Source organism: Phocoena phocoena, chromosome 1 (assembly GCF_963924675.1).
Source record: "Phocoena phocoena chromosome 1, mPhoPho1.1, whole genome shotgun sequence".
NCBI lineage: Eukaryota > Metazoa > Chordata > Mammalia > Artiodactyla > Phocoenidae > Phocoena > Phocoena phocoena.
The window spans coordinates 24,268,392-24,292,621 of record NC_089219.1 but is presented as its reverse complement, the minus strand read 5'-3'; the positions used below and the strand labels follow the sequence as shown (position 1 = coordinate 24,292,621).

At 54.3% G+C, this 24,230-nt stretch overlaps 1 protein-coding gene across 1 annotated transcript; it reads left to right on the top strand.

The window, feature by feature from the left end:
- On the top strand, window positions 1-24,185 carry LAPTM5 (lysosomal protein transmembrane 5). Its single transcript, XM_065894989.1, has 9 exons — window positions 1-87; window positions 14,800-14,893; window positions 15,577-15,653; window positions 17,263-17,397; window positions 18,447-18,569; window positions 19,768-19,863; window positions 22,531-22,623; window positions 23,905-23,936; window positions 24,140-24,185. Exons 1-9 carry the CDS (start codon window positions 1-3, stop codon window positions 24,183-24,185), a joined length of 783 nt encoding a protein of 260 aa, XP_065751061.1.
- Window positions 24,186-24,230: the final 45 nt, after the last annotated feature.

The window sequence follows — 24,230 nt, the reverse complement described above, 5'->3', positions numbered from 1 at the left end:
ATGGCCCCCCGTGCGGCCGTCATCCGCCAAACCTGCTGCTGCTTCAACGTTCGCATCGCCACCACTGCCCTGGCCGTCTACCATGTGGTGAGTGTGCAGGCGGCCTGGGACACTGTGTGTGCGTGTGTGTGTGTGAGGGCGGCCCCGATCTATGGAGACCCCTTGAACGGGAGGACTGTTGCTCACCACCTCCTCTTGGAACCCTGGACAAGTCCCTGTCCTGCTCCGGGCCTTGGGCTCCTTCTCTGTCCAAAGCGGGAGAGGGGACCCTGCAGCAGTGGCAGGAGTGGGAGGCGGGGTCCTTGTTCTAAGCAAACGTACCTCACATTCTCTCTGAGGCTCAGTTTCTGCCTCTGTGAAATGGGACCTTTAGCAGCCACAAGTTCATCCAGGTACAAACGGAGCAGCAGATGTGAAAGTGCTTTGGAAGCCAGGAATCTTGAGAGAAATGTGAGCTGGGATCATTGTCAGGAAATGGGGTCAGGTCAGAGGCATGGGGCCTGGGCCACTGGAGGGGATGAGAACTGCGAATCTCCCCTTTGTGCTTCCAGAGGGGAGGGAGGGGGCTGTATCCTCTTAGCTTACATAAGAGCAGGGTGCCTGGCCTGGCCTGAGCGCCTGTGGGCCCAGCTGAGGAGGAACGGGCCCAGAGGTTCCCCTTTGGAGGCTGGTGTGCACAGCCGGCTACGGGGTCTTGTCTCTTATTAACTCAGAGTGACTCTGGGTAAGTCACAGCCCCTGGGGCCAGAGGCTCCCCCTCTGTCTTGGTGGCTGAAGGTTGGGGTCTCTGTTCTGCCCTGTCCAGAACTATCCCGTCAGCCCACAGCTCCAAGCCACACTCAGCTCCCCCAGACCCGGGGACCTTCCTCCCGGGGTGACTCAGGGCCTGTGGTTAACAGTTCTTTATGAGCCTGGAAGGTCTTCCTCAAAATTAGCCTAAATCTGGCACACTGTGGTGGGCCGCTGTAAACTTCTCAGACCTGGCTGCATCTGCTTCCTGCTGCACACAGAGCAGGCAGGAGCCCAATGCTTCGGAGGGCTGGTGCTCTTCAGTGTTCGGTGTACAGCCTCTGGACCCAGACTCCTGTGTGCAAATCTTGGCCTCATCACTTCCTAGCTGTGCAGCCTCAGGCCACTTACTTAACCTCTCTGAATGTCCGTTTCCTCGTCTAAAAAATGGGCACGAGAATAATAATACTTCTCTGTTAGGGTTGTTCTCAGGATCAAGGGAGTAAATATCTACAAGGCACAGAGCAGTGCTTGACAGGTGTTTGAGTGCTTTATTATTAGCAGTGCCTCAGACACGGAGCCTGCTGCCAGCACACCTGTAAGTCAAGCAGTCAGACCCCAGAACACTGACTTTGGGCGGGGCTCAGAGGTTGCTCTGCCTAGCTTCTCCAACGCAAGAGTGCTCCTGAGAGGAGTGAATGGCTCTTGACTGTCCCCAGACCAAGTCCTTAGGGCCTCTTCAAGCTCTGAGATTGTGCAACATTCTTGGAAACACAGTGTAGTAAGCAGGGGTGTCGCCGTGGGAAGCAGGCCCCTGGGTCCCTACCCCTGCTCTGCCTGGCTATGTGACCTTGGACAAGCTGCTCCCAGTTTTTCCTTTATAAGATGATGGACAAGAGGGTATGGACCAGCTCAGAGGTCTCAAACTCCAATGCCTCCAGGGGCCAGGCAGCTCCTGTAAGTGAGCGTAGTGGGGCAGACGGACCTTGCAGTGACCTGGGGAGCCTGTTCTGGGTCTATTCTGGCGGCCGCTCTCTGTTTCCGCTGATTGTTGCCATGGAGGAATGTGGGCCCCAGCAGCCGCTCTTTTGACATTTGGAGAAACAGGAAACAGAGGCTTTTATGTCACAATTTCTGCTGTTTCCATGTTGATGACTGATTTAAGGTAAAAAAGAAATCCCTGTGCAGACCAAGTCAAATCCATTTTCAGGCTGCTGGGACCTGAGTCTGACTTGCAAACCCTGGGTTTTGTAACTCCTGCGGTTTCTTTTTGATCATGCCGTCCGAGGTCCTCACCTGTACACAGTTAAGTGACATCAGTTCCTGCCCAAAGAGCTGGAGAACGTGTGGGCAAGTGATCAAGGAAGGCTTCTTGGAGGAGGTGTCACTGGCAGAGGTGTAGAGTTTGGTTGTGGGGAGTATGGATGGGGGAGGGATAGGTGTGCAGAGGTGTGGAGGCTGAGGACAGTGGCTTGTGCAGGGGACCCTACAGAGACTAACCTGGGGGCTTTAGGTTGGGCAGCAAGAGGTGGGAGGGATTTGGAGGGACAGGCTGGAGGCTGGGCCTTCACTATAGGGCACTATTGATATTTGGGACTGGAGAATTCTTTGTTGTGGGGACTGAACAGTACATTGTAAGATGTTTAGCAGCATCCCAGGACTTTATCTACAAGATGCCAGTAGCACACCGCCAGCTGTGATAACCCCAAATATCTACAGATACTGCAAATGTCTCCTGGGGGTGAAATCACTCCCAGCTGAGAACCACTGTCTTTAATGTGGGTCATGGGGAGCCATGGGATGTTCTAGACCCGAAGGCAGGAGAACAGAAGAAAAGTCTGGAAGCTGTACCGCTGGCCCCGGGAGGTCTTCTCTGGGCTGGGGTTCTTGACTGATTCCAGTGGAGGATCATCCGCCTGCTTCCTCTGTAAGAGGCCTCTGCTCCTTCCCAGAAAGGGCAGGGCCTGGGGGCTTTCTCTGTGGCCTGGCAGTTGGGTGGCAGGTGTGCTGTCAGGGCCTCGAACATCTGGATGGAAAAAGAGAAGCTGCCATCCAGATGTGTTGATCACCCAGATTGGTCGTCGTCTGGAGCCAGTCATGGGCGACGGCCCTGCACACGGAGAGCTATTCGTGGACTGGACCCCTCTGGGGAGGGTTAAATCGGGCTCTTGGCATCCTGAGACAATGCCCCACTTTACTGAGTCATCGGGGCGTTATTACTGGAGGACCTCCGTGTCCAATGGCTGGAGGACCTTCCTCAGCATTTCACTGGGTTTGTGTAGAGGATTCCCTGGTTCACGAACGTTTTCTGACTCCAACTTGCACACACAGAGGAGTTAGAGAACGTTTGTAAATTGGCCTCTTTGGTTCTGGTTTGCCTGGCAACCCAAAGCATGTCTGTCCCAAGTTAATGGCGGGAGATAGGGACCCAGAAGACCTTTTTGCCTAGAAATATCTCCCTCCCTAACCTCTCCTCTCCAAGGCACCTGGAAGTCCATTAAACTTTTGTTGTCTGATAAAAAGCTTAAAGCTGTGGCGATTTCAACCCTGTAGCAACAGGATACACCAAAACAGGGCCAGGAGGAAATGAGACTGATGCTGGCCATGGCTTGTCTCTGGGTTATAGATTGTGAAAGCTCTAATTTTTTGCTACTTTTCCGTATTCTCTGTATTTGGTACAATGAACATGTATTACGTTTTAAAATAAATGTTTTATTTTAGAACAGTTTTGGATTTACAGAAAAATTGTATAGTACAGAGTTCCTGTATACCCCGCATCTGGGCTCCACGATTGTTAGCATCTTATATTAATATGGCACATTTGTCACAATTGATGAGTCAATATTGATATACTATTATTAACTACCGTCCATACTTTATTCAGATTTCTTCAGCTTTTCCCTAATGTCCTTTTTCTCTTCCAGGATCCCACGTTGTATATAGTCATGACACCTCTTTAGATTTCTCTTGGCTGTGAGAGTTTTCAGATTCTCCTTGTTTTTGAAGACCTTGACAGTTTTGAAGAGTACTAGCCACGTATTCTGTCAAATATTCATCAAATGGGACTTGCCTGGTGCTTTTCTCATGGTTAGACTTGGGCAATGTGTTTTGGGAGGATGACCACAGAGGTAAAGAGCCCTTCTCCGCACGTCGTATCAAGGGTGTGTGCTTCCGCGTGTCTTATCGCTTGATGTTGACCTTGATCACCTGGCTGAGGTCGCGTTTGTCAGGCTTCTCTACTGTGCAGTGACTTTCTCTACCGGTGCTCTGGGGTCCGGCCACTTGACTCACAGCTGTGCTGACAACAGGCTCCGCGTCTGAGGCACTGCTAATAATAAAGCACTTAACCTCCATTATTTAAAGGAGCCTCTAGTGAATGCAGATCTGTTCTCAAACATGTCTTTCTTTTTGGTGCCCAGCCCCAGGCCAGCACATGCGCCTGACTCACTCCTGGCCTCTGCCCTCTAGGGATTCCAACCCGCCAAGGAAAAACTGTGATAATGGCGTTGATGGATGACAGTGCTGGCTCTTACGGGGGCACAGATGAGAGGCCTTAGCCCAGCCCTGGGGTGGACGCTGGGGATTCAGCGAGGGCTTTTGGGAGGAGGCCGGAGTGATAAGGATGAGTGGGACTTTGCTTGGGAATGTTGGGGGGAAAGGGCATATGCTTGTGGAGGGAGCAGGGAGCAAAGGCGGGGAGGTAGGAAAGGCCAGGTGATGCTCTGGGAGCATGGAGAAGCTCACAGAGCTGGGGTCAAGGGCAGGATGGTCGTGAGGTGTGGTGGGGGAGGCTACAGAGGTCAGCAGGGTTAAGACTGGACCAAATGCCTGACTTCTTTCAGGCTTCATGGTAGAAGGATGGATCTCTGTTTGACCCAGCTCTCTCATTTAACAGATGAGTGAACAGAGGCCCAGGAGGGTCCCTGACTTGCTCCAGGTCACACAGGGAGGTAGGGGAAGGTCTTGCTCCAAGGCCTCAGCTACCAGCACCCAGGTGTGTGGGATGAGCCAGCAAGTGAACAAATGAATTCTTTACCTGGCCCACGGCCCAGGGGTGGTCTGTCTCTCTGAGAGACCCTTCTGTCACCCAGTCTTCATTTCTTCTTTATGGTCCAGCTCATGGGAAGCCTCCTTCTCCAGGAGGCCCTCCTGCTTGTCCTCCTCAGAATTCCAGTGGCTCTTCTCTCTCTGGGATGGAAAAGATCACAGACCTGTCTCTATCACTCACTCATGATGTGACTTTGAGCAGGCAGGTGCCTTTGCTGTCTGAGCCTCAATTTTCTCTTCTGTTAAATGGGGCCAGTGGTCCCTGTCTCAGGGTGACTGCTTTGAGGTATTGAGCTGATGTGACCCTACTGGAGAGGAGGGCTGGCAGGCGAGTGCCCAGTGTGGGCTGTGGGACGTGACCAGAGGCCACTCCCCTTTTGAGAGCTCATCTGTTTGGGGCCTAAAAATAGGTCCCAACTGTTAGGTCGTCTGTTAGAACCTCTGCCTTCACGCCTGATGCTCCCATGTGGGGTAGAGTGGGAGTCGTGGCCCCTCCCCAGTGCCCTGGCCAAGGGGCCCTGGTGGGAACTCAGTTGTGCTCCCCATCTCTGGGGTGTGCACTCTGCCTTCTAGCTTATAAAATGTTGGAGCCATCGAGAGGACCACTGGGCCCCCTGGGCCAAAGCGGGGTGACACGCAGGGCCTTCTGGGAGCAAAGTTGGTCTCTTCCTGCACCAGGCCTGGTGGGCCAAGTGATGGTGACCGGTCATCTGTGTGAGGTGGGCCAGGACAGGCCAGACCCCAGGCTGGGCCTTATCCCCTCCCTACTTCCTGGTTCTCAGGCCCAAGGGAAGGGAAGGGAAGGGAAATAAGGGGCTTCTGGGAATGGGGGGTAGGGAATGGTGGTTCCAGACATCGGGCATCACCTTGGTCAGAGGGACCTACTGCTGTCAGAGGGCCATAGCTGGGAGAGGCACCAACCTGGGGGAGGGTCCAGGGGCTGGTGCAGGGGCTGGTGCAGGGGCTGGGGCCCCACTCTGGAAGGCAGAGCCTGGGTGGGCTGAGGTTCTGGTCACCACCCTAGTCCAGAGCCTCCCAGGAAGTGAGGCTTTTATTTTGAGCCCAGGGCAGTGGCCTGGAACCAGGACTTCACTCTGAGCTCACTATGAGGCCTGCATTGGTCTCCCAGGGGACCCGCACCCCACCAGGGGAAGGGGAGGGTGCACAGAACCTCTAATGAGGCAGGAAGCTGAGCAGGGAGCTGTACAGAGTGAGGCACTGGCTCCCGCCTTCCACCCCTCAGCCCTGCTGCAGGCCCAGCGTGTCCCTCCCCCTCCCCGAGCCTCAGTTTCCTCCCCTGTCAATTGGGGGCCAATAACTATGACCTGCAAGGTCAGAGACTCAAAGGAAACCAGGTGGGAGACACACCTAGCACCCAGCGAGTGCCCCACACATTGTAGCTACCCCTGGAGCCCCCATTTGACAGAAGAGGAAACTGAGGCTTGGACAGGCCAAGCGACTTTGCAGCCCGGGGTAGATAAAGAACAAGAGCCCGGGTGTCCTGCTCGGGGCCCAGGCTCCCCTGCTGCTGCTCCAGACCGCGGTGGGGGAGGGGCAGGCTTCTTGGCAGCAATGGGGTGGGGTTCAACCGTAATATCCGGCGAGCCTCGTTCTTAGAAACACGGAGCCCACATGCAAAGATGCAGTCTCAATGGCACCTGCAAAACGGGGGGAAAATGGGAATAATAATTGAAGTTGCCTCATAAGGCTGAGGCGAAGACGAATGAATGAGTGTGTGTCAGTGTTCAGAGGACCTGGCCTCTCCTAAACGCTCCAGTAATAGTAACATTTACTGTCACGTGGGGACCTTTGTCCTGAAGGTAAATAAGGAATTGATGTTTTATGGGGATTGTTTGGTGGGTGCAGGGTACTTCTCTAGATACTCAAGAAGTGGAGGAGGATGGGGGTGTGGACCAAGCCTGGAGGCTGACTCTGAGCTCCCAAATGGGTGCCCATAAAGGATGACCACTGCCCCCCCTACCAAGAATGGCAGAAGCCACTGGGATTCACTGGGCCAGAAATTTTGCCCTTAGTGCCTGCTCCTTCAGGGGAAGGCTTGCCATCCTGTCTTCTTTCATGGGGGCAGGTCTGAAAGGTCAAAGGGCAGAGAGCAGAGGACAGGTCTTGCTGGGCTGTCACACGCAGGGCACAGGCAAGGGACAGGGCTCAGAAGATGACACGCTGGCTTTCCTGGACGTGGAGCCAGAGCAAGCTGCTCCCGTCCTGGCACTTCCCACCCTGCAGGGTGATGAACCTTGGCACACGCCATCTGAACTGTGTTCTCTGCCAGCTCCCGGCCTTTGTACAAGCTGTCCCCTCTGCCCTGGGTGCTCCTTCTCCCACCCCTGCTGACCCCAAAGTCATATCCCTGTAAAACCACATGTCCCCCTAGCATCTCCTGCATCCCTCCACTGGCCCAGCCACCCAGAAGCTGCCATTTCCTGGGGGCCTCCTCTGTACCCGGCACATGGTAAGCCCAAGTCACAGTTCCCCAAGAGAAGCTTGCAGTTTCCTAAATGCGTCTCACTCTCTTTTGCTTTCGCCCCTGCTTTTTCCTCTGCCTGGAACACCCTTCCCACTGCCCTTTGGGAGAAATCTTCTTTTAAGACTCACTGCCTCTCAGAAGCCTTCCTGGAGCCCCAACTCCTGGACCCTGAGCTCCCAGCATTTCCCTCCATCCCAGGGCAGCTCCCACCCCCACCTGCTGGGGTCCTGGGGGTCATGTGGTCTGCCCTGGAGGCCCGGAGGCTCATCCAGGGCTTGGCCCAGCCTGATCCATCTCTGTAATCCCCAGGGTCTGACCCGGTGGCAACCAATCTCGATTTTATTTTACTTTTGCAAACCTTTTATTGATGCATAATTTATATAAGTGCATATCTTGGTGACCTTTTTCAAAGTGAACAGCCAGGTAACCTCTACCCAGATTGAGAAATAGGATGGGACCAGCCCCCAAGGGCCCCTGGTGTCCCCACCTCATCACTACGCGGCCCCCACTGACTTCTTCCAACACACGTAGTTCTAGAAGTAGCCAGGGATGTGATTACACAGCATGGGCTCTCTCTTTCTCTCAGCATCGCATTTGTGACCTTCCTCCGCGTGGCCGTGTGTATCCAGCTCATTTCCCCCTTGCTGTATAGTATTTCACTGCATGAATATATCACAATGTATTTGGCCTGTTGTACTCGGGGAGGACATTGGGGTTGTTTCCAGGGTGGGCTATTACAATGGCCACGGGGACCTTGTGGCTTGGAGTCCACACCAAATGCTTCTACTGGTCACTCGATCTTTCTGAATCGTCATCTTTGGTAGCAGACATATGTCACCTCATGTGCTCCTTCCTCACTACAGCTTTGCTAGTGGGTGGAGCCTTCTCTCTGTTCTACAGATGAGGAAACTGAGGCACAGAGGAGTAAAGGGGCCAGGCGGGGTTGTGGGGGGACAATTAATAGTAGGAGGGGGCGGGGATGGGAGGGTGGACAGCAGAGCCGCAGCCTCCAGAGGAACCAGGCTCCCAGGGAGGCGAAGGTTGCCCGGCTGGGGCAGCAGCCGAGCCTTGGCTTTGGCAGGGTGCGGGGGGCGCACATCGTGATGTTTATCTGGGCCAGCTGGGGGGGCGGCTGGGGAGCTAGTGCTGCAGGGGCGGGGGAATGATCCCCACGCAGTCGCCCCCGATAAGCTGTGACAGGAAGTATGGGGTGGGGTTGGGGGAGGGGAGCTTCCTCTTGACGCTGACACATCTGGTTCTTTGCTCCCATCCTCTCGCCAGACAGCCCCAGGGGACCCCCAGGGAAAACAGGGTGGGTGGGTGAGGTAGAGGGGACTGAGCTTCAGGGTGGGGGCAATGCTGCTGCTGCTGAGGACGAAGAGGACGACAGTGATAATAATAATAGTCTGAGTGTCAGGAGCCCCTGAGTGTCAGGAGCCGCCAGAGCTGGAGGATGTAGGGTCAGGGTGGAGCAGCCCTGGAAGGGGAGAGGGGCAGGAAGGGCTGTGCACTTGGGACCGGTTTCCCATTGTGCAAATGGCGTTATCTCTGTTGGGAAGGGTTGAGGACAAGCCCAGGCCGGACTCCTTGTGCCGCTTCGGCCAAGGCACCCACAGTCCCTGTTCTCCTTGGATGTAAGTGGGTAAACAGTCCTGACCTCACAGACTTGTGAGGAGAAGTGGAGTTAACAGACAGGAAAGTGTCCACACACCGGCTGGCACATAGTAAATGCTCACTGAGCGTTGGGTGTCCCTGTAAATTTTATCCCCCGGAAGCTCAGAGGATGGGTTTCTGCCTGCCTGCTTATGAGAGTGTGTGTCCTAAGCCCCCCAGGAGGTCCGAGAGGGTGTGCCCATGTTCTCGGACCGGGAACTGGTGTTTGATCCTCAGAGCCAGGGGATCTGGTGTCACCACCATCCTAACATGCTCTCACCTCTGCCTTCAACGGCAGCAGCAACAGCATGGCCTGACGGTCACTGCAGTTAATTACCACTTCCCAGCAGCCCTGTGGTTACCTCTATCACCAGCACCCCTGCAGCATCCACCGCCACCTCTATTATCACTGCCCAGAGGATCGTAACTGTCACCGGCATGCCAAATGCAGCCACAGGACAGCCAGTTCTGCCTCCCAGCACGTCAGCATCGTCAGTCCCGCCTGAGCCTCATCTCTATTCCGTTCAGCTGTGGCGTCACCACCGTTATGGCCACGGCCATGTTCAGTAGCGCTCTCATCCCTCCACCCTCCCTGATTCTTCCTCTCCTCCTACAACTGCTGCCCCCTTCATTTCAGCTCAGGCTGTTGGTTGCTTCTCAGAGCCACCAGGAAAACAAATAGAAATTCTCCTGGCCTCCCAGCCACTTCCTCCTTCGCTCAGCTTAGGGAAGTTGTGTTTGTTATTGAGAAAGAAGAGTCGGGGAGGGGATGAAAATGAGAACTGAAACCAGGGAGAAGCCAAGGGAAGAGGTGAGAAAGGGGAATGGAGAGTGGAGGTGGCATTGGGCGTGCTGAGCGTGGCCAGGACTGATTCAGTCATGCAGCCCGAGCCCTGGCGTGGCGTCAGGAGGACTGAGGCTGATTCTGACTCTGCAACACGCTTGCTGTGCGGCCTTGGGCTGACTACTGCCTCTCTCTGGGCTTCACTTTCCCACCAGTGACATCCCCTCTTTCAGGGAAGAGGCCTTCCCTGCCCCCGAATTTTGCTGGGCCTGTACTGCTGGCTCTGGGCCTTTACACACGATGATCACTCCGTCTGGAATGCTTTTCTCTCCTCTCTGCCACGGTCAAGCTTTTCCTGTTTGTGAAACCCTCCCTGAGCCTTCCAAACAGCTGTGATCACTCCCTCATCAGGGACTCTGAGTACCCTGCATGTCCCATGTCGTGATTCTAAACACACTGGTCACCTGTTGGGTTCCCCTGGGGACTGTGACACTTGCAGGCCGGGGTCTGTGGTTTTCCCAGACAGGGCCTGGAGGCAGTATGTGCTCAGAGAGTGTTTACTGAATGAAAAAATGAGGGAGCAAGTGTATACCTGGCCAGCAGTGTGCACTGATGGAGCACTTGCTGTATGCCAGGCTTGGTGCTGGCACGTCATTTGACCTGATAGCAGCCCTACGAGGCAGGTCCAGTTATTATCCCCATTTCCCAGATGAGGAGACTGAGGATCATAGAGGTCAGTGGCTTGCTCAAGGCCACAGAGCTGGGGTTGGGGCCCTGGCCACTTGATTCCAGCGCCTGGCTCTTAACCACGTGATCTCACCATGTGGAATTAAGGTACAGTGAGTGAGAAGATGCTATTATGGAGGAAAAGTGGGCGAGTGAATGCCATCTGCCTGGGCACTGTGGGCGGAGAGAAGCCCCGTTCTTGTAGCAGGAGGGCATGAGTCATGGCCCAGGCAGGTCCTCAGAGATCAGGGAGAGGGCAGCTCTGTGTCCAGGTGGAAACCAGGGGCGTGGGGGGAAGGGGAGGGCCAGGTGGCCTGGGAAATCTTGAATCTTGGAGTTCCCTGGCCTCTCCCAGCTTATGCTATAGGTAAGCCAGGCACTTTCTGGAATTACAGACAGCTCTTGGTTGGGGACTTGGGTGGAGCAGTGAGGGCCTTCTGATGAGTGGGGTGTAGCTCTGGGGTGGGAGACCCTGGGCAGCCTAGGTGTGACGTGCTGCAGTTGGCAGGTGTTCAATCATTCCAGTGCGAATAGGGGTAACTCTCCACGTTGATTGGAGGAGGTAAACTGAGACCACGGAGGAGCCAGGACCTGGCCAGGGTTACACAGCCGTGAGGCAGTGGGAGCGGCCTCAAGTTCCAGCTGCTGTCCTCTGAGCTGCGGGTGTCCAAGGATGGGGGTCAGCTGCCAGGGGAGAGTGGACAGATGGGTGGTGAGACCAGGGCTGGGCCCCAGAGCAACCACTCAGCCTTGAGTGGAGCCTGGACCCTGGGAACCCAGGCAACAGGGTTCACATCCCAGCCTGGCCATGTGACACAGGGCGTGTGAATTTTCCTTGCTGAGCCTCTATTCCTCATCTATACCATGGGGAAAATGTTGCCTCTCTTGCAGGGTTTTGGGAGATGGTGGTGCAAGCCTGTGTGTACAGGTCCAAGCACACAGTAGGTGCACAAGAAATGTCAATTCCTCTCCACCCCATCTCCTAGGGAGCTGAGACGCCTATCTTTCTCCTGGATCAGGGACTGGTGTCTTCCATTGAAGGTTAGGGGCCAGCGGAGGGTCTGAGTCGGACTCTGAGGTTGCCCTGCTCTGTGACCTGGGGCTAGTTCCTGCCTTCGGTGAGACTCAGGGTTCTGTCTGGCAAATGGGGACAGAATTATCTCCCTCTCTCTACAGGATGGTTGAGAAGGTGAAATGGAGTAAAGGATGAGGTTGGTTTTAAACACAGGTGGTTTTTGCAAAAGTAGAAATGCTTCTGGTGTCTGCTGCTGCTTCTTGCACAAGCTGTGGGAGGTGGAGGAGACGGCAGAGGGAAGAGGAGGTGGGTGCCCTGCTGACTCTGCTGGGCACCCACATGGGAGTGGGCGAGGAGGGCAGGCCTCAGGCAGAGCTAGGAGGCTGGGAGATGCTGGGAGGACAGTGGAGGGGGGAAGAGAATCAGATCCAGGGCCCACTGGCTTGGGTTTGAATCGCGGCCCTACAGATGATCAGCTGGGAGGCTTTGGACAAATTACTGGACCTTTCTGAGCCTCGCTTTCCTCATCTGTGATATGGGGGTGGGAGCATTAAGAACAGTCTCTTGGCTGGGTTTGGGAGGATCGCTGGGATGGTGTGGGTGGCAAAGCTGGCACGGAGTCGGGATGTACGAATGTCCCTCCTCTTCCTTCCCCTTCCTGGGGTCCCAGGATATTCAGGAGGCGTGGTTGGAGAGGGGCGGCTGGGACGCTAATGGCAGGATTGCAGACGTGGTGGCCGGGCTGTGGGAGATGTTGGGGCCAGAACTGAGGATCTGGGGAGTGGTTTGTGGGTTAGCACTGGTCTGCAAAGTGGGGTGGTGCCCAAGGTGACCACTGGGGCCTCAGAACGACAATATTAGAATTTCTAAATTTGTAAATCATGTTCTTTATTCATTTCTGGATTCTTCTGGTATGTGTGTTTTATGATGTTCATTATAAATCAAGACAGGAGCACATGCATATAATTTGGAAATCAAGAAATAGAGAGCAGTGTGTGCAAAAGGTTTTGCTGACACAGGCACATGATCAAAATATCTGAGCCCTCTGGGGTCGGGGCTAGCAGGGCTCTGAGGTGACTCAAGGAGTGGGGTGTGTGGGAAGGCATCAGGACAGCACTGGGACACTGGGACTCCGGTCTCCACTTTGCCCCCACTTGCTGTGTGTCCTTGGGCGAGCCACCTAACCTCTCTGAGCTTAGAAAACAACTAGAAGGAACTTATAAAATAAGTGGGCAGAGGCTCTCTCCAGTGATTGGACGTTGGGGATGTCTGATTCTGAGCTTCTATCTAGATCTCAGACAATCCTGTACTCTTGGGACTTCAAAAGCCTTCTTGTGCCACGGCTGATGAAAGCTAGTGCCCTTCTAAGCCCAGCTGTGGTGACTCATTTGTGCTCTGCTGGCACACCGCAGGAGCCCCAGAGCTCCCAGTCTTTCAGGGTGCCCTGTTCTGTCCTGGACTGAACTGTCATCTGCCTCCTTTTCTCTCTCCCTCATTACAGGGGAAACTGGGAGAAGAGGGGCTGGAGCTCCAGGCTTTAGGGGATGAGGAAGCCACATTTCTCTCTCCGAGCTGTTTCCTGTGGGTACCAGCCACAGCCCCCGCCATGTCTGCTTTCCGCTCTGAGCTGTTTTCCACTCTCCTGATGAAACAAAGCCTTTCTGGTTCACCCCACACCACGTAGAGGGGGCAGCTAGAGCAAGCTCACTGTCAGCCCCCTGGCACTCTCCTCACGGTACTGCTAGACTGCCCCACGTAAGCTCACACCAGCCAAAAGCAGATTATACTTGCTGAGCACCGGCTGTCAGCCTCCAAGCTCAGTGCTTTGCAAATACAATGCAATTTGTTCCTTATTAAATCCGGTGATTGCCAGTTTCCAGATGAGGGAATTCAGAGAGGTAAAGTGACTTGCCCAAGGTCACATAATGACCTGGATACTAATCCACCTCTGACTGGCTCTGGAGCCCAGTTCCTCATCAGTCTTCTCTGCTGTCCCTTTCTGTCCCCTGAACAAGATGTAATATGGTAGGAAGACAAATCGAAACCTATGTCTGAGCTAAAAAAACCCACACAATCAGCTAGGGGGAAACAGATGGTGGGTGTCTATTTGCTTGTCAGCCGAGCGTCAGTTACTAGTGGAGGGCCGCCTAGAAAGCCAGTGTAAACTTAGGCCATATTAATAGAGGTAGGACATCCACTACAAGGGAGGAGACATCTTGTTGACAGAGTGGGCAGATGGCATCTGGAGAAGTGTGTGTGTATGGTGGGGGGAAAGCCTTGCTGTAAGAACATGGACACACAGAAGATTGTGAGTTCCCCGTGGTTGGAAGCATTTAAGTAGAGGCTGCATGGCACAGAATCCTTGCATTAGAAGATGGAGGGCAGGGGTAAGGTGACCTCCAAGGTTCTTTCAATCTGCAGTTTTGTGGCTGGACTTCAGTTATTGCCAGGGTCATGGCAACACTCATGCCCATTAGATTTGCCCCTTCTCTGTCATTCTTAGCAAGGTGCCCCTGAGGGAATAGGGTTTACTCGTTCATGCATCCATCCCTCCGTCCATCCTTCTGTTCATTTATCTACAACAGCTAGAGCAGTGAACAAGAGAGACACAGTCCTTCCCTACCTAGAACCTATAGTCTAGAGGGAATAATAACAATAATAATAGCACAGATTGAGCGCTTACTATTTGTCAGGTACTCTAAGTGAATTAGCCCATCTTGCCCCACTACAACCTTATGAGACAGGTGTTATTATCTCCATTTTGCCTATGGGGATTGAGGGGCCATGGGGGCTGGGATCCACAGGTCAGTTGCTCCCAGGCCTGTGTTGATGATCCCAAGAACTTGAAGTTCTGTGATGCTCAGATGCTGTGACTAAGATCCCATGATGCTCAGAGTTTGTCATTATAAAAGAGGGTGCAGAGCAGGGGCCCAGTCACTGGTGAGAGCCCTCAGTCTCCCCCACTTCCTCAAGCCTGACCTTCAGAGGTCACAGTTATCACTTTACGGATAACTGGGTGTGGTTCTAAGTGCCCTCTTGGGATGTTCTCATTTACTCCTCCCATCTGCCTCCTTAGGTAGCTATCAGTATTATTCTCATTGTACAGATGGGGAAACTGAGGCACAGAGAGGTCAAGTAACTTGCCCAAGCTCACACAGCTAGGAAGAGGAAGAAGGAGGAACTACGAGCTTGAGCTGTCTATCTGTACGGGCCACACTTTACCTGGGGTGCCGCACTGACCCGCATTCCATCTCCTCCAGGACCCCTCCTCACAGGCCCTGACTGCACGCCTTCGGGGTGGGGGGGTTGGTGGCGGAGCTGTGCGGGCCCCGGCTCACTGATGCTCTGTTCTGTCCCCAGATCATGAGCGTATTGCTGTTCATTGAGCACTCAGTGGAGGTGGCCCACGGTAAGGCCTCCTGCAAGTTCTCGAAGACAGGCTACCTCAGGATCGGTAGGTCCAGGGGAAGCCAGAGTGGGGTGGGGTGGCAGGGGGATGGGCACCGGCTGGGGTGGAGTTGAGGCTCTGCCACTTGTCCTTTTTGATGTCTGCAAATGGAGAAATTCCACTTGTTCACGCTGAAGTCTCCGGGTGTGAGAGCAGATAGGATGGCGCTTTGCAAACCAAATCAGCTTAGAACGGTGACGGCGGGACTCTCCTGCTCGATAGCAGCCCGTCACCCAGAATAAAATCGCAACTCCTCATGGGGGCTCCAGCCCCTGCTGACCTCCCTGGCCACATTCCCACACCTCGTAGCTCCGTCCACGCTCCCCCTCACTCCCCACGCTCCAGCTGCGCTGACCCCACCAAGCTGGGCCCTGTCTTGGGGTCCCTATCTGGACTCCTGGCCACTCGGCCCACAGGCCACCTCCGCAGAGGCCTTCCCCCACCTCATCCTTGTAAAAGCAGACCCCAGGCCTCCTTCCCACCCTGCACCCTGTGTTATACTGTCCTGTGTTACCTGAAATGTTCTGTGTGCCCCTCAAGACTGAGAACTGCAGGAGGGCAGGGCCTGGGCTTTCTGGTTCACTGGCATAGTGCCCACACCAGTGGTTCCCAAAGTATGGTCCTTGGAACCCCAGGTGTGGGTTCCTGGGGGCACTTCCGGGCCCCTCACTGCTCTCTTTGCCTTTCAGCGGAATTGATCTCCAGCTTCCTGCTCATCACCATGCTGTTTATCATCAGCTTGAGCCTGCTGATCGGCGTGGTCAAGGTGAGTGCCTGGTCAGGGAGGGGAAGGGGAGCCAGGATCTGCGGGCTGGCAAGAAGGCCCAGCTGCCCTCCTGGCTCCCTCCTATTCACAGCCACTGTGTGGACAGCACTGGATGCTGGTAGGTGGGAGGTGGGTATTTGGAGGAGGTCCAAACTGCACCCTAGAAATCTTCACACTTACTTTTTGGAAACCCCCCTTTTCACACCAGATCCGTCAGGTTGGAGGCCTCAGTTCCCTGTGAAAATACACCCTCCACGCACGAGGGTGTGCACAGCCGGCTGCGGCCACTGCTGATCATTGACACTTTGGCTGAACTAGCTGGCAACCCACATCCTTTTGAATTGCAAACGGTGGCAGGGAATTTGGTAGAGAAGAAAAGAAGGGTCATTTTGAGGCCTAGGTAGAGGGGAGAAAGCAGTGGGTTTTGAAATCAGTGAGAGGAGCAGAGGGGAGGGTGTAGATGCGTCCAGCTCAGTGCCATCCAGCTAGCGATTGAGGGAGAGGCGGGCTGTGACTCAACCTCCTGCAGAAAGGAACCTGTCTGTCCCTTGGCCCCAGCAGGGCAGGAAGCCAGGGCCCCGCCACATAGCCATGAGAGCAGACCTCGGAAAGAGAATACTTCCTGGACAGACAGTGGTGGACTGGCACTCCCAGGGCCAGCAGGATGGGGTGGAGATTTGGTGCTAGTTTGGAATGTCTCCATTTGCCTGAAATGCCATTGTTCACTCCCTAGCTAACGCTACTCTCTCGGGAGCCCTACACCGCAGGGAGTGATTTCACCTTGGTTCCTGGTGGTCCATGCAGAAACACAAATTGTCCAGCTAGGAAAATGGATCAGGTCATCCCTGAAGCCTCTGAGCTTCAGTCTGGGCTGTTTCGGCTGCCTCCTGAGTGATTTTAGACAACCACGTGAGAAACCACGAAACCACCTTTTCTGTGATTTTTGTCCCCAGCTGTGGGTTCCTGCACATTTATACTGGTCATAGTCGTCACTTGCTTTCAGTTGAAGGAGAGGGACTTCAGCCTCAGCCTCCCAGGGTCCCTTACTATGACTGAACATCCCTGGGGGGGTGGCCTACACAGAGGCAAGACCCACTGTTAAAGCAGCACAAGTTTTTTCACCTCTGGGCCTTGGCTCAGGACAGCCCTTCTGCCACCAATACCCTCCCCTTCCCTCCTGCTTCTTTCCAGCTCTAGCCCTGGTGCCCCCACTTCCAGGAAGTCTTCTCTGATCCCTTCTCATTTGTCAAATGGACACAAAGTCTTTCGTCACTGGGTTCTTAAGAGCGAGTTGAGGCAGACCCTGGTCCTGGAGCCCCCAAGCGCTTATCTCTGTAGATGGGAACTATTCCCGGTTCCTCCTGGGACGCTGAGACTGCTCACCCTGAGGGCCTGGGCCTTACCTTCTCCCCATGCCCAGAGCCTCACTCAGAGGAAGGCATGTGGATCCCCATGGGGTGACCTCAGTCAAGATCCACAGGTGATTCAGGAGAGCACCGAGTTCCCCGGGATGGAAGGGAACTGTGGGCCAGGGGGCCCGTGGAGCCATCAGGCTGCATGGAAGAGCCTTGTGCAAGGGACCCCTGACCACGCCGGGCCTGCCTTTCAGAACCGGGAGAAGTACCTGCTGCCCTTCCTGTCCCTGCAAATCATGGACTTCCTCCTGTGCCTGCTCACCCTGCTGGGCTCTTACATCGAGCTGCCCGCCTACCTCAAGTTTGTCTCCCGGAGCAGAAGCCGGGCGGTGAGTATGTCCCATGTCCCATAGCCGGCCAGCGGGGGAGGTGCAGGAGCCCAGGCCAGCGAGCGTGGGAGCCCCCAGGGCCCTTTCTAGTCGGTGAGCTTGAGCAAGTCCCTGAGCTCTTCCAAGTCACCCCACGCTTCTTCTTATTTTTTTTTAATTTATTTTTGGCTGCGTTGGGTCTTTGTTGCTGCACGTGGGCTTTCTCTAGTTGCGGTGGGGGTGGGCTACTCTTCATTGCGTTGCGCGGGCTTCTCATTGCGGTGGCTCCTCTTGTTGCGGAGCATGGGCTCCAGGCATGCAGGCTCAGTAGTTGTGGCTCGTGGGCTCTAGAGCACAGGCTCAGTAGTTGTGGCGCACGGGCTTAGCTGCTCCGCGGCATGTGGGATCTTCCCGGCCCAGGGCTTGAACCCGTGTCCCCTGCATTGGCAGATGGGTTCTTAACCACTGCACCACCAGGGAAGTCCCTCACCCCACGTTTCTCCCTGTAAAATGTGTCTTGAGATCATGTCTCATCAATATGTCTTATGAGCATTACATGAGGAAAGCGTGCACAGGGTGCTCAGCATGTGGTAAGAACGGAAAAAATGCCAACCACGTGTGAATTTACACCATAGGAACTGGGACATGCCCCGTTTCCCTCCCCAGCCCCTGTTTTGTCCCTCCTTTGTGACCACGTTGAAGAAAGGAAGGTAAGGATGGTGAGCATCCTTGGTGGGAATGCCCGCGACGCCTGGTGCCAATCACAGACGCAGTTCCCCAGAGTTGCTTTTCACACTTCCCCTGACTGTGGTCCTTGAGGAGGCTGAGAAGCTACATTATAAGGCTCTGGGCTGGGAGTCAGGAGACCCTGGTTCTAGTCCTGTGTTTGCACCAGCCTATGGTGTGAACGTCTGAGAAATGGACCTCCATTTCTTTCTGGGTACCATGGACCAGGGAGTCATCGATGTCTCTGGCTGACAGTCTCTCAAGCTGAGGGCCCACTGTGTGCCCCGTGGTACCCGGGCCTCTGGGTTGGGGCTGACTTGCTGGTCTGTCTTCTTCCTCCAAAGGGCCCCTCCAAGGTCCCACTGATGACCCTGCAGCTCTTGGATTTCTGCCTGAGCATTCTGACTCTCTGTAGCTCCTACATGGAAGTGCCCACCTATCTCAACTTCAAGTCCATGAACCACATGGTGAGTCTGGGCTGGGGGTCTGCTCCTATCACTGGCTCTGTGGCCTTGAGCAAGTTGCTTTCCCTCTCTGTGCCTCAGTGCTTAGGTTGGGTTCTCTAAAAGTGGAGCTTGGAGAGGGCTTCTTGTGCGAGTGATTTCCTGAAGGAGAGCTCTCAGGAAGAAACTTGAAAGGAATGAGGGAAGCAAGTTAGACAAAAGGAAGAAGCCAGGCAGACATGTGGCTTTAGAAGTAGTGCTGCTGGATCCCAGAGGGTGCCCTGGAGTATGGACTGCAGCGCAGAAATGGTATTGGTGTTTTCATTGCTGTCTAAGAAATGATCCCCAAACATAGCGATTTAAAACAATAAACAGTTGTTACCTCACATAGTTTCTGAGGATCAGGAATGTGGGAGTGGCTTAGCTGGGCTGTTCAGACTCAGGGTCTATCTTGAGGTTGCACCTGAGATGAGGATGGGGCTGTGGACGCCAAGGGCTTGACTAGGTCTGAAGGATCCACTCCCAGGCTGGCTTACTGGCGTGGCTGTGGGATCTTTGGCTCGGTTCCCCACCGTGTGCGCCTTTGATGAGGTTGCTTGAGCATCCTCATGTCATGGCTGCTGGTTCCCCCCACCCCCCAACCCCCGGTGAATATCTGAGAGAGAGCAAGGAGGAAACGGCCCTGTGGTCTTGGAGATCACACTCGCCTCTGCCACATCCTACTATTTGTGAGAAGTGAGTCTCTAGATCTAGCCCACACTCGAGGGAAGAATGTCAGAGGATGTGTGCACATGTTTGCAAATGCCACAGCAGTTGTCCCACCAGAGCAGGAACCTTCCATCAACCAGTCCTGCTTGTGAGGTGCCCCTAGGGGACGAGGCATACCTCCCAGGTATTTCAGGATTAGGTGGTTCCGTCAACCAAGACTATCCTCCAGAGAAGGACACGGGTGTGGCCCACCAGCTGGGGGATGGGGCAGCAGCCAGATAAGGGTCACCTGGCTGGGCATCAGCTGCATCTGTCTCCCTGGATTTGCCCACCTGTCAGATGAGGCTGATGGTAGGTGGCCTCCTAGGGCCCTTGAAGGGCTGGGCCAGGATAATGGCTGTGCCACTGCACGTTCCTGTGTGCGTGGAGAGCTGGCTTTTATTCCTCGATGTGTGGGTACTGTTAGAGTTCCTTATGGCCAGAGACACTGACGTGGCCCCCACATCTGTTGCAGAATTACCTCCCCAGCCAGGAAGGTATGGCTCACAACCAGTTCATCAAGATGATGTTCATCTTCTCCATCGCCTTCATCACTGTCCTCATCCTGAAGGTGAGCGGCCCCTGCCCCACGGCTCAGGGAGGGGTGGAGAGGCTGAGCTGCCCCGGGCCCACCCGTGCCAGACTGCTAGGAGGCAGGGAAGTGTGTCTTCCACCACCGCCCCCCCGGCTTTTGGCTCCTAACTCTAGCCCTCCCCACACCAGCCCCTGTGCCCACATGTGGGATCTTCGGGGACGCCCCCTTTAGAGCAAGTGGATCTGTGAAGACCCACCTGTGTTCAAGGGTCGGGGACTTAATGTGTGACTCAGAGAGAACTGATCCAGGGGAAGGAGGAGCTATTTTGTCTGGAATTAGATTCAGGAAGTGCTGGGTCTGAATCCCAGCTCTCCCCTCACTAGCTGTGTTGTTGGTTTTCAAGTCACTTCTCTCTGGGTCTTGGGTCTCACCTGTGAAAGAGACACCCTAAGTCTTGCTTTGCCCATGTTAACAGCTTTACGTGATTCAGGCACCAAAATGTAGATGAGCCCTGAGGTCATATTACTAGAGGTTTGGTGATGAGAAGGATGGAGGGGATTGATTTTATTCTTTTCATGGGTAGTCAGGCCAAGAGGATAGAGTCCTGTTTCAGGTCCCAGTTCTTGGAGAAATGGTGACAACAGGAGTGCATTAATAGCAGCACCACAGGACTTCCCTGGTGGCACAGTGGTTAAGAATCCGCCTGCCAATGCAGGGGACACGGGTTCGATACCTGGTCCGGGAAGATCCCACATGCCGCGGAGCCCGTGTGCCACAACTAAGCCCATGCGCCACAACTACTGAGCCTGTGCTTTAGAGCCCACGAGCCACAACTACTGAGCCCACGTGCCACAGCTACTAAAGCCCACGTGCCTAGAGCCTGTGTTCCGCAACAAGAGAAGCCACCACAATGAGAAGCCCGTGCACCGCAACGAAGAGTAGCCCCCTCTCGACGTAACTAGAGAAAAGCCCGTGTGCAGCAATGAAGACCCAACGCAGCCAAAAATAAATTTAAAAATTTATATTAAAAAAAAATAGCAGCACAACAGGAGGGTGAAGAGGCAAGAAAACGCTGCCGTCTTCGGGAGTCAAGGAAACCAGGGCAGTTCAGCTTGGGAAAGAAATGACTCAAGGGGGACCTGATCGCAGCCTCCAAGTACCCAAAGGACTCTCATGGGGATTCTAGAGGCCACAGTGGGGCCCTGTGGCCGGAAGCCACAGGGAGGCTGATGTCGACTCAAGAAAAGGAAGGGCTTTTAAAAGTGTTCTTTTCTGATTGTGAAAGTAACATAGGATCACTGTAGAAATTTAGAAACTACAGATGAGCAGAAAGAAGACGATCAGCCCACCAACCACCGCCACTCGGAGAGCAGCACCTCTGATATCTGGGCGCATTTCCGCCCCCTCTTTTTATGTGGGTGGTGTAGCCAGACATCACTGCCTCCTTACATCCCAGGCCCTGAGCAGTCTCTGCTCTCACCCAGTGCCAAACTGGTAACAACTTCGCTCCTTTTAACCTTTCCTCAAAGGACTGACCGAGCACAAGCGCCTTAGTGATGCACATGAGAACATTCCTGAAGGCTTGTGGGGACCAACGTGGAGGTTTACGTCAGATACTCTGCTAGAGAGAAACTGCCCAAACCCCACCGCACACCTCCATCCCTCCCCACCCCTCTCCTCTTCTTTATCTTCAGCCAGTGGGAGTTCTCTCTGTACCCCGACTCCCAACCCTGCCTCACTGGCTACCCTTCACCTACTTGCTTTGCCCTGGCCCTTCGTACTTCATAATTCATTTTATTTATTTCTGCTCCTTTTAAGTCCCTATCATGGGCTCCATAAAACAAGGGACCTTCTAGATGCCAAGACCTGCTCTCCTTCCTTTGGGGGCAGAGAGAGACTTAATGGCTATTGTTCCTTGAACACACCCCTGGGGACTTCACGCCCCACCCTGGAACCCTTCTCCCCAATTCTTACAACAGTGGCTAAGAGAAAGCCATTGCTCACATTATCTGACAGATATATACATCCATACATACAATTTTTCTGCATTTATAAACATGGGATACTACTGCATACACCGTTGGATAATCTGCTTAAAAAAAACAACATATCGGGCTTCCCTGGTGGTGCAGTGGTTGAGAGTCCGCCTGCCGATGCAGGGGACGCGGGTTTGTGCCCCGGTCCGGGAAGATCCCACATGCCGCGGAGCGGCTGGGCCCGTGAGCCTTGGCCGCTGGACCTGCGCGTCCGGAGCCTGTGCTCCGCAACGGGAGAGGCCACAACAGTGAGAGGCCCGCGTACCGCAAAAACAACAACAACAACAACATATCGTAAGCAGTTTTGAAGACAACATTTCCCACTGTCAGCTCTGTCTCAGGATGGGCGGGGCCCCCTCAGGAGATGGTAAGCTTCAGTCCTCAGGGGCGGAGAAGCAGGACCTGCAGGATTATTGCCAGGGAGGCTGGAGGGTGGTGCAGAGGCCTCTAAAAAGCTCCTTTCTGTGATGAGTCTGTGGGGCAGTGAAAAGGGAAACACCTGGAACACCTGAGACGGGCAGGTGAGGGCCCCTCCAACCAGAAGAGGGGTCTGACCTTTCAGGGTAAGCTGGGGGTCTCCAGGAAGCGCCCAGCAACTGTCCTGGGTCTGCTGGGGTGGTGAGAAGGAGGGTCACAAAGCACAGCCTGACCTGGGCCTTTTTTCTAGGTCTACATGTTCAAGTGTGTGTGGAGATGCTACAGATTCATGAAGTACATGAACTCGGCCGAGGAGAGAAGCAGCTCCAAGATGCTGCAGAAGGTGAGCCTGCTGGGGGGGTCAAGTCCTAGCTCTGCCACTCACTGTATCATTTAGGGCAGGTCTCTCTGCCTTGCTCGGCCTCAGTTTCTCCACTCGTAAGATGAGGGTTGGACCAGAAGAAATGCGAAGATCTCTTTCCACTCTGATTGTCTAGGATTCTATTCATTCATTCATGCATTAAACATTTTATGCTTCTTACTCTTTCCTGGACTCATATCCAACCCTTTGGATGCAGAGAAAACTAAGATGCCACCCTGTCCTGGGGGAGAGTATAGTCCAGAGTGAATCTAGACACAGAGATCCAATTACAACTTGGTGTGAAGCACAGGGGCAATGGGAGCACGGAGGAGGCACCTGGTTTCACCTGGGGTGTCAGGGAAGGCTTCCTGGAGGAGGTGACACTTGATCAAGTCTTAGACTGTCAGCAGGTACAAGTTAGCTGGGAAAGGGGAAGGGGCCTTCCAGGCAGAGGGATTAAGTACGCTTAGAAGCAGCTGATTGGAAAAGTGATGGGAAAAGTGCAGCTGGTTTAAATGACTGGAGGCTCACTTTCCTCAACTGTAAAATGGGGATTGTATTAGTCAAGAATTTTTTGGGTTCCAAGTGTCAGAAACCCAACACTCCCTCACTTATGTAAAAAATAAAATGAATTTATTACCTTATAGAACATGAAAGTCCAATGTAGGTCTGGCTCAGGCACGGCTGAAGCCTGATGTCCAGACATGATCTTATTTTCAGGATGAAAGGCAGCCCTTTCCTCATGGTAGCAAAATGGTTGCCGAAATCCCTAGGCTGTCATCCCACCCTCTCAGCAACCCCAGCAGTAAGAAAGACATCCCAGAAGCATGTCTGATTGGTCCAGCTTGGGTTACAAGCCTATCGCCAAACCAGTGACGATTGCCAGGGGGATGAGATTCTACTTTGAGTGACCACCCCATCAGACATGAGGTCTCATGTCCACTCCCCCAGATCAGGGGGCGGATCAATTCTTCTGAAAGCACATGGACTGAGAATGTTTTCCCCGGGAAAACAGTGTGTTGTTATCAGAACAAGGGGGCTTGATGCGGAACAGGCAGAGGCAAGCCTGTGCATTACAGGAACAGAAACCGTACCTGTCTTACGCATGCCATGCCTAGCACATAGTAAGTGCCCAAGGCATGCTAGCCATCATCATCATCGACATCATTTTGCCAGGGGTGGGGGTTGGAGCCCCTTAACCCCAGGTTGGGGTAGTGGTCCCATCTGGTCAGTTCTCAGCCCTTATCTCTCTGTTTCTCCCAGGTGGTCCTGCCATCCTATGAGGAAGCCGTGTCTCTGCCATACAAGATTCCGGAGGGGGGCCCAGCACCACCCCCATACTCAGAGGCGTGACATTCATCAGGCCCCAGCCCTGGTGCTGGGAGGGGCGGAGCTACCTCGCAATCTGCTTCTTTGCTTAGGTGGCCCCTGTGGCCTGGGTGAACCACCTGGCTGACTTCAGGACAATCCGCTTGTGTCCCGCTCGCTGGCCTGCTTTTCCTGCGGGGCCTGGGAGATGCTCACAACTGGGTCAACCCCTTTAGGCTGAATGATCGGGTCTCAAAAATTCAGTCCAACAGCACTCAGCT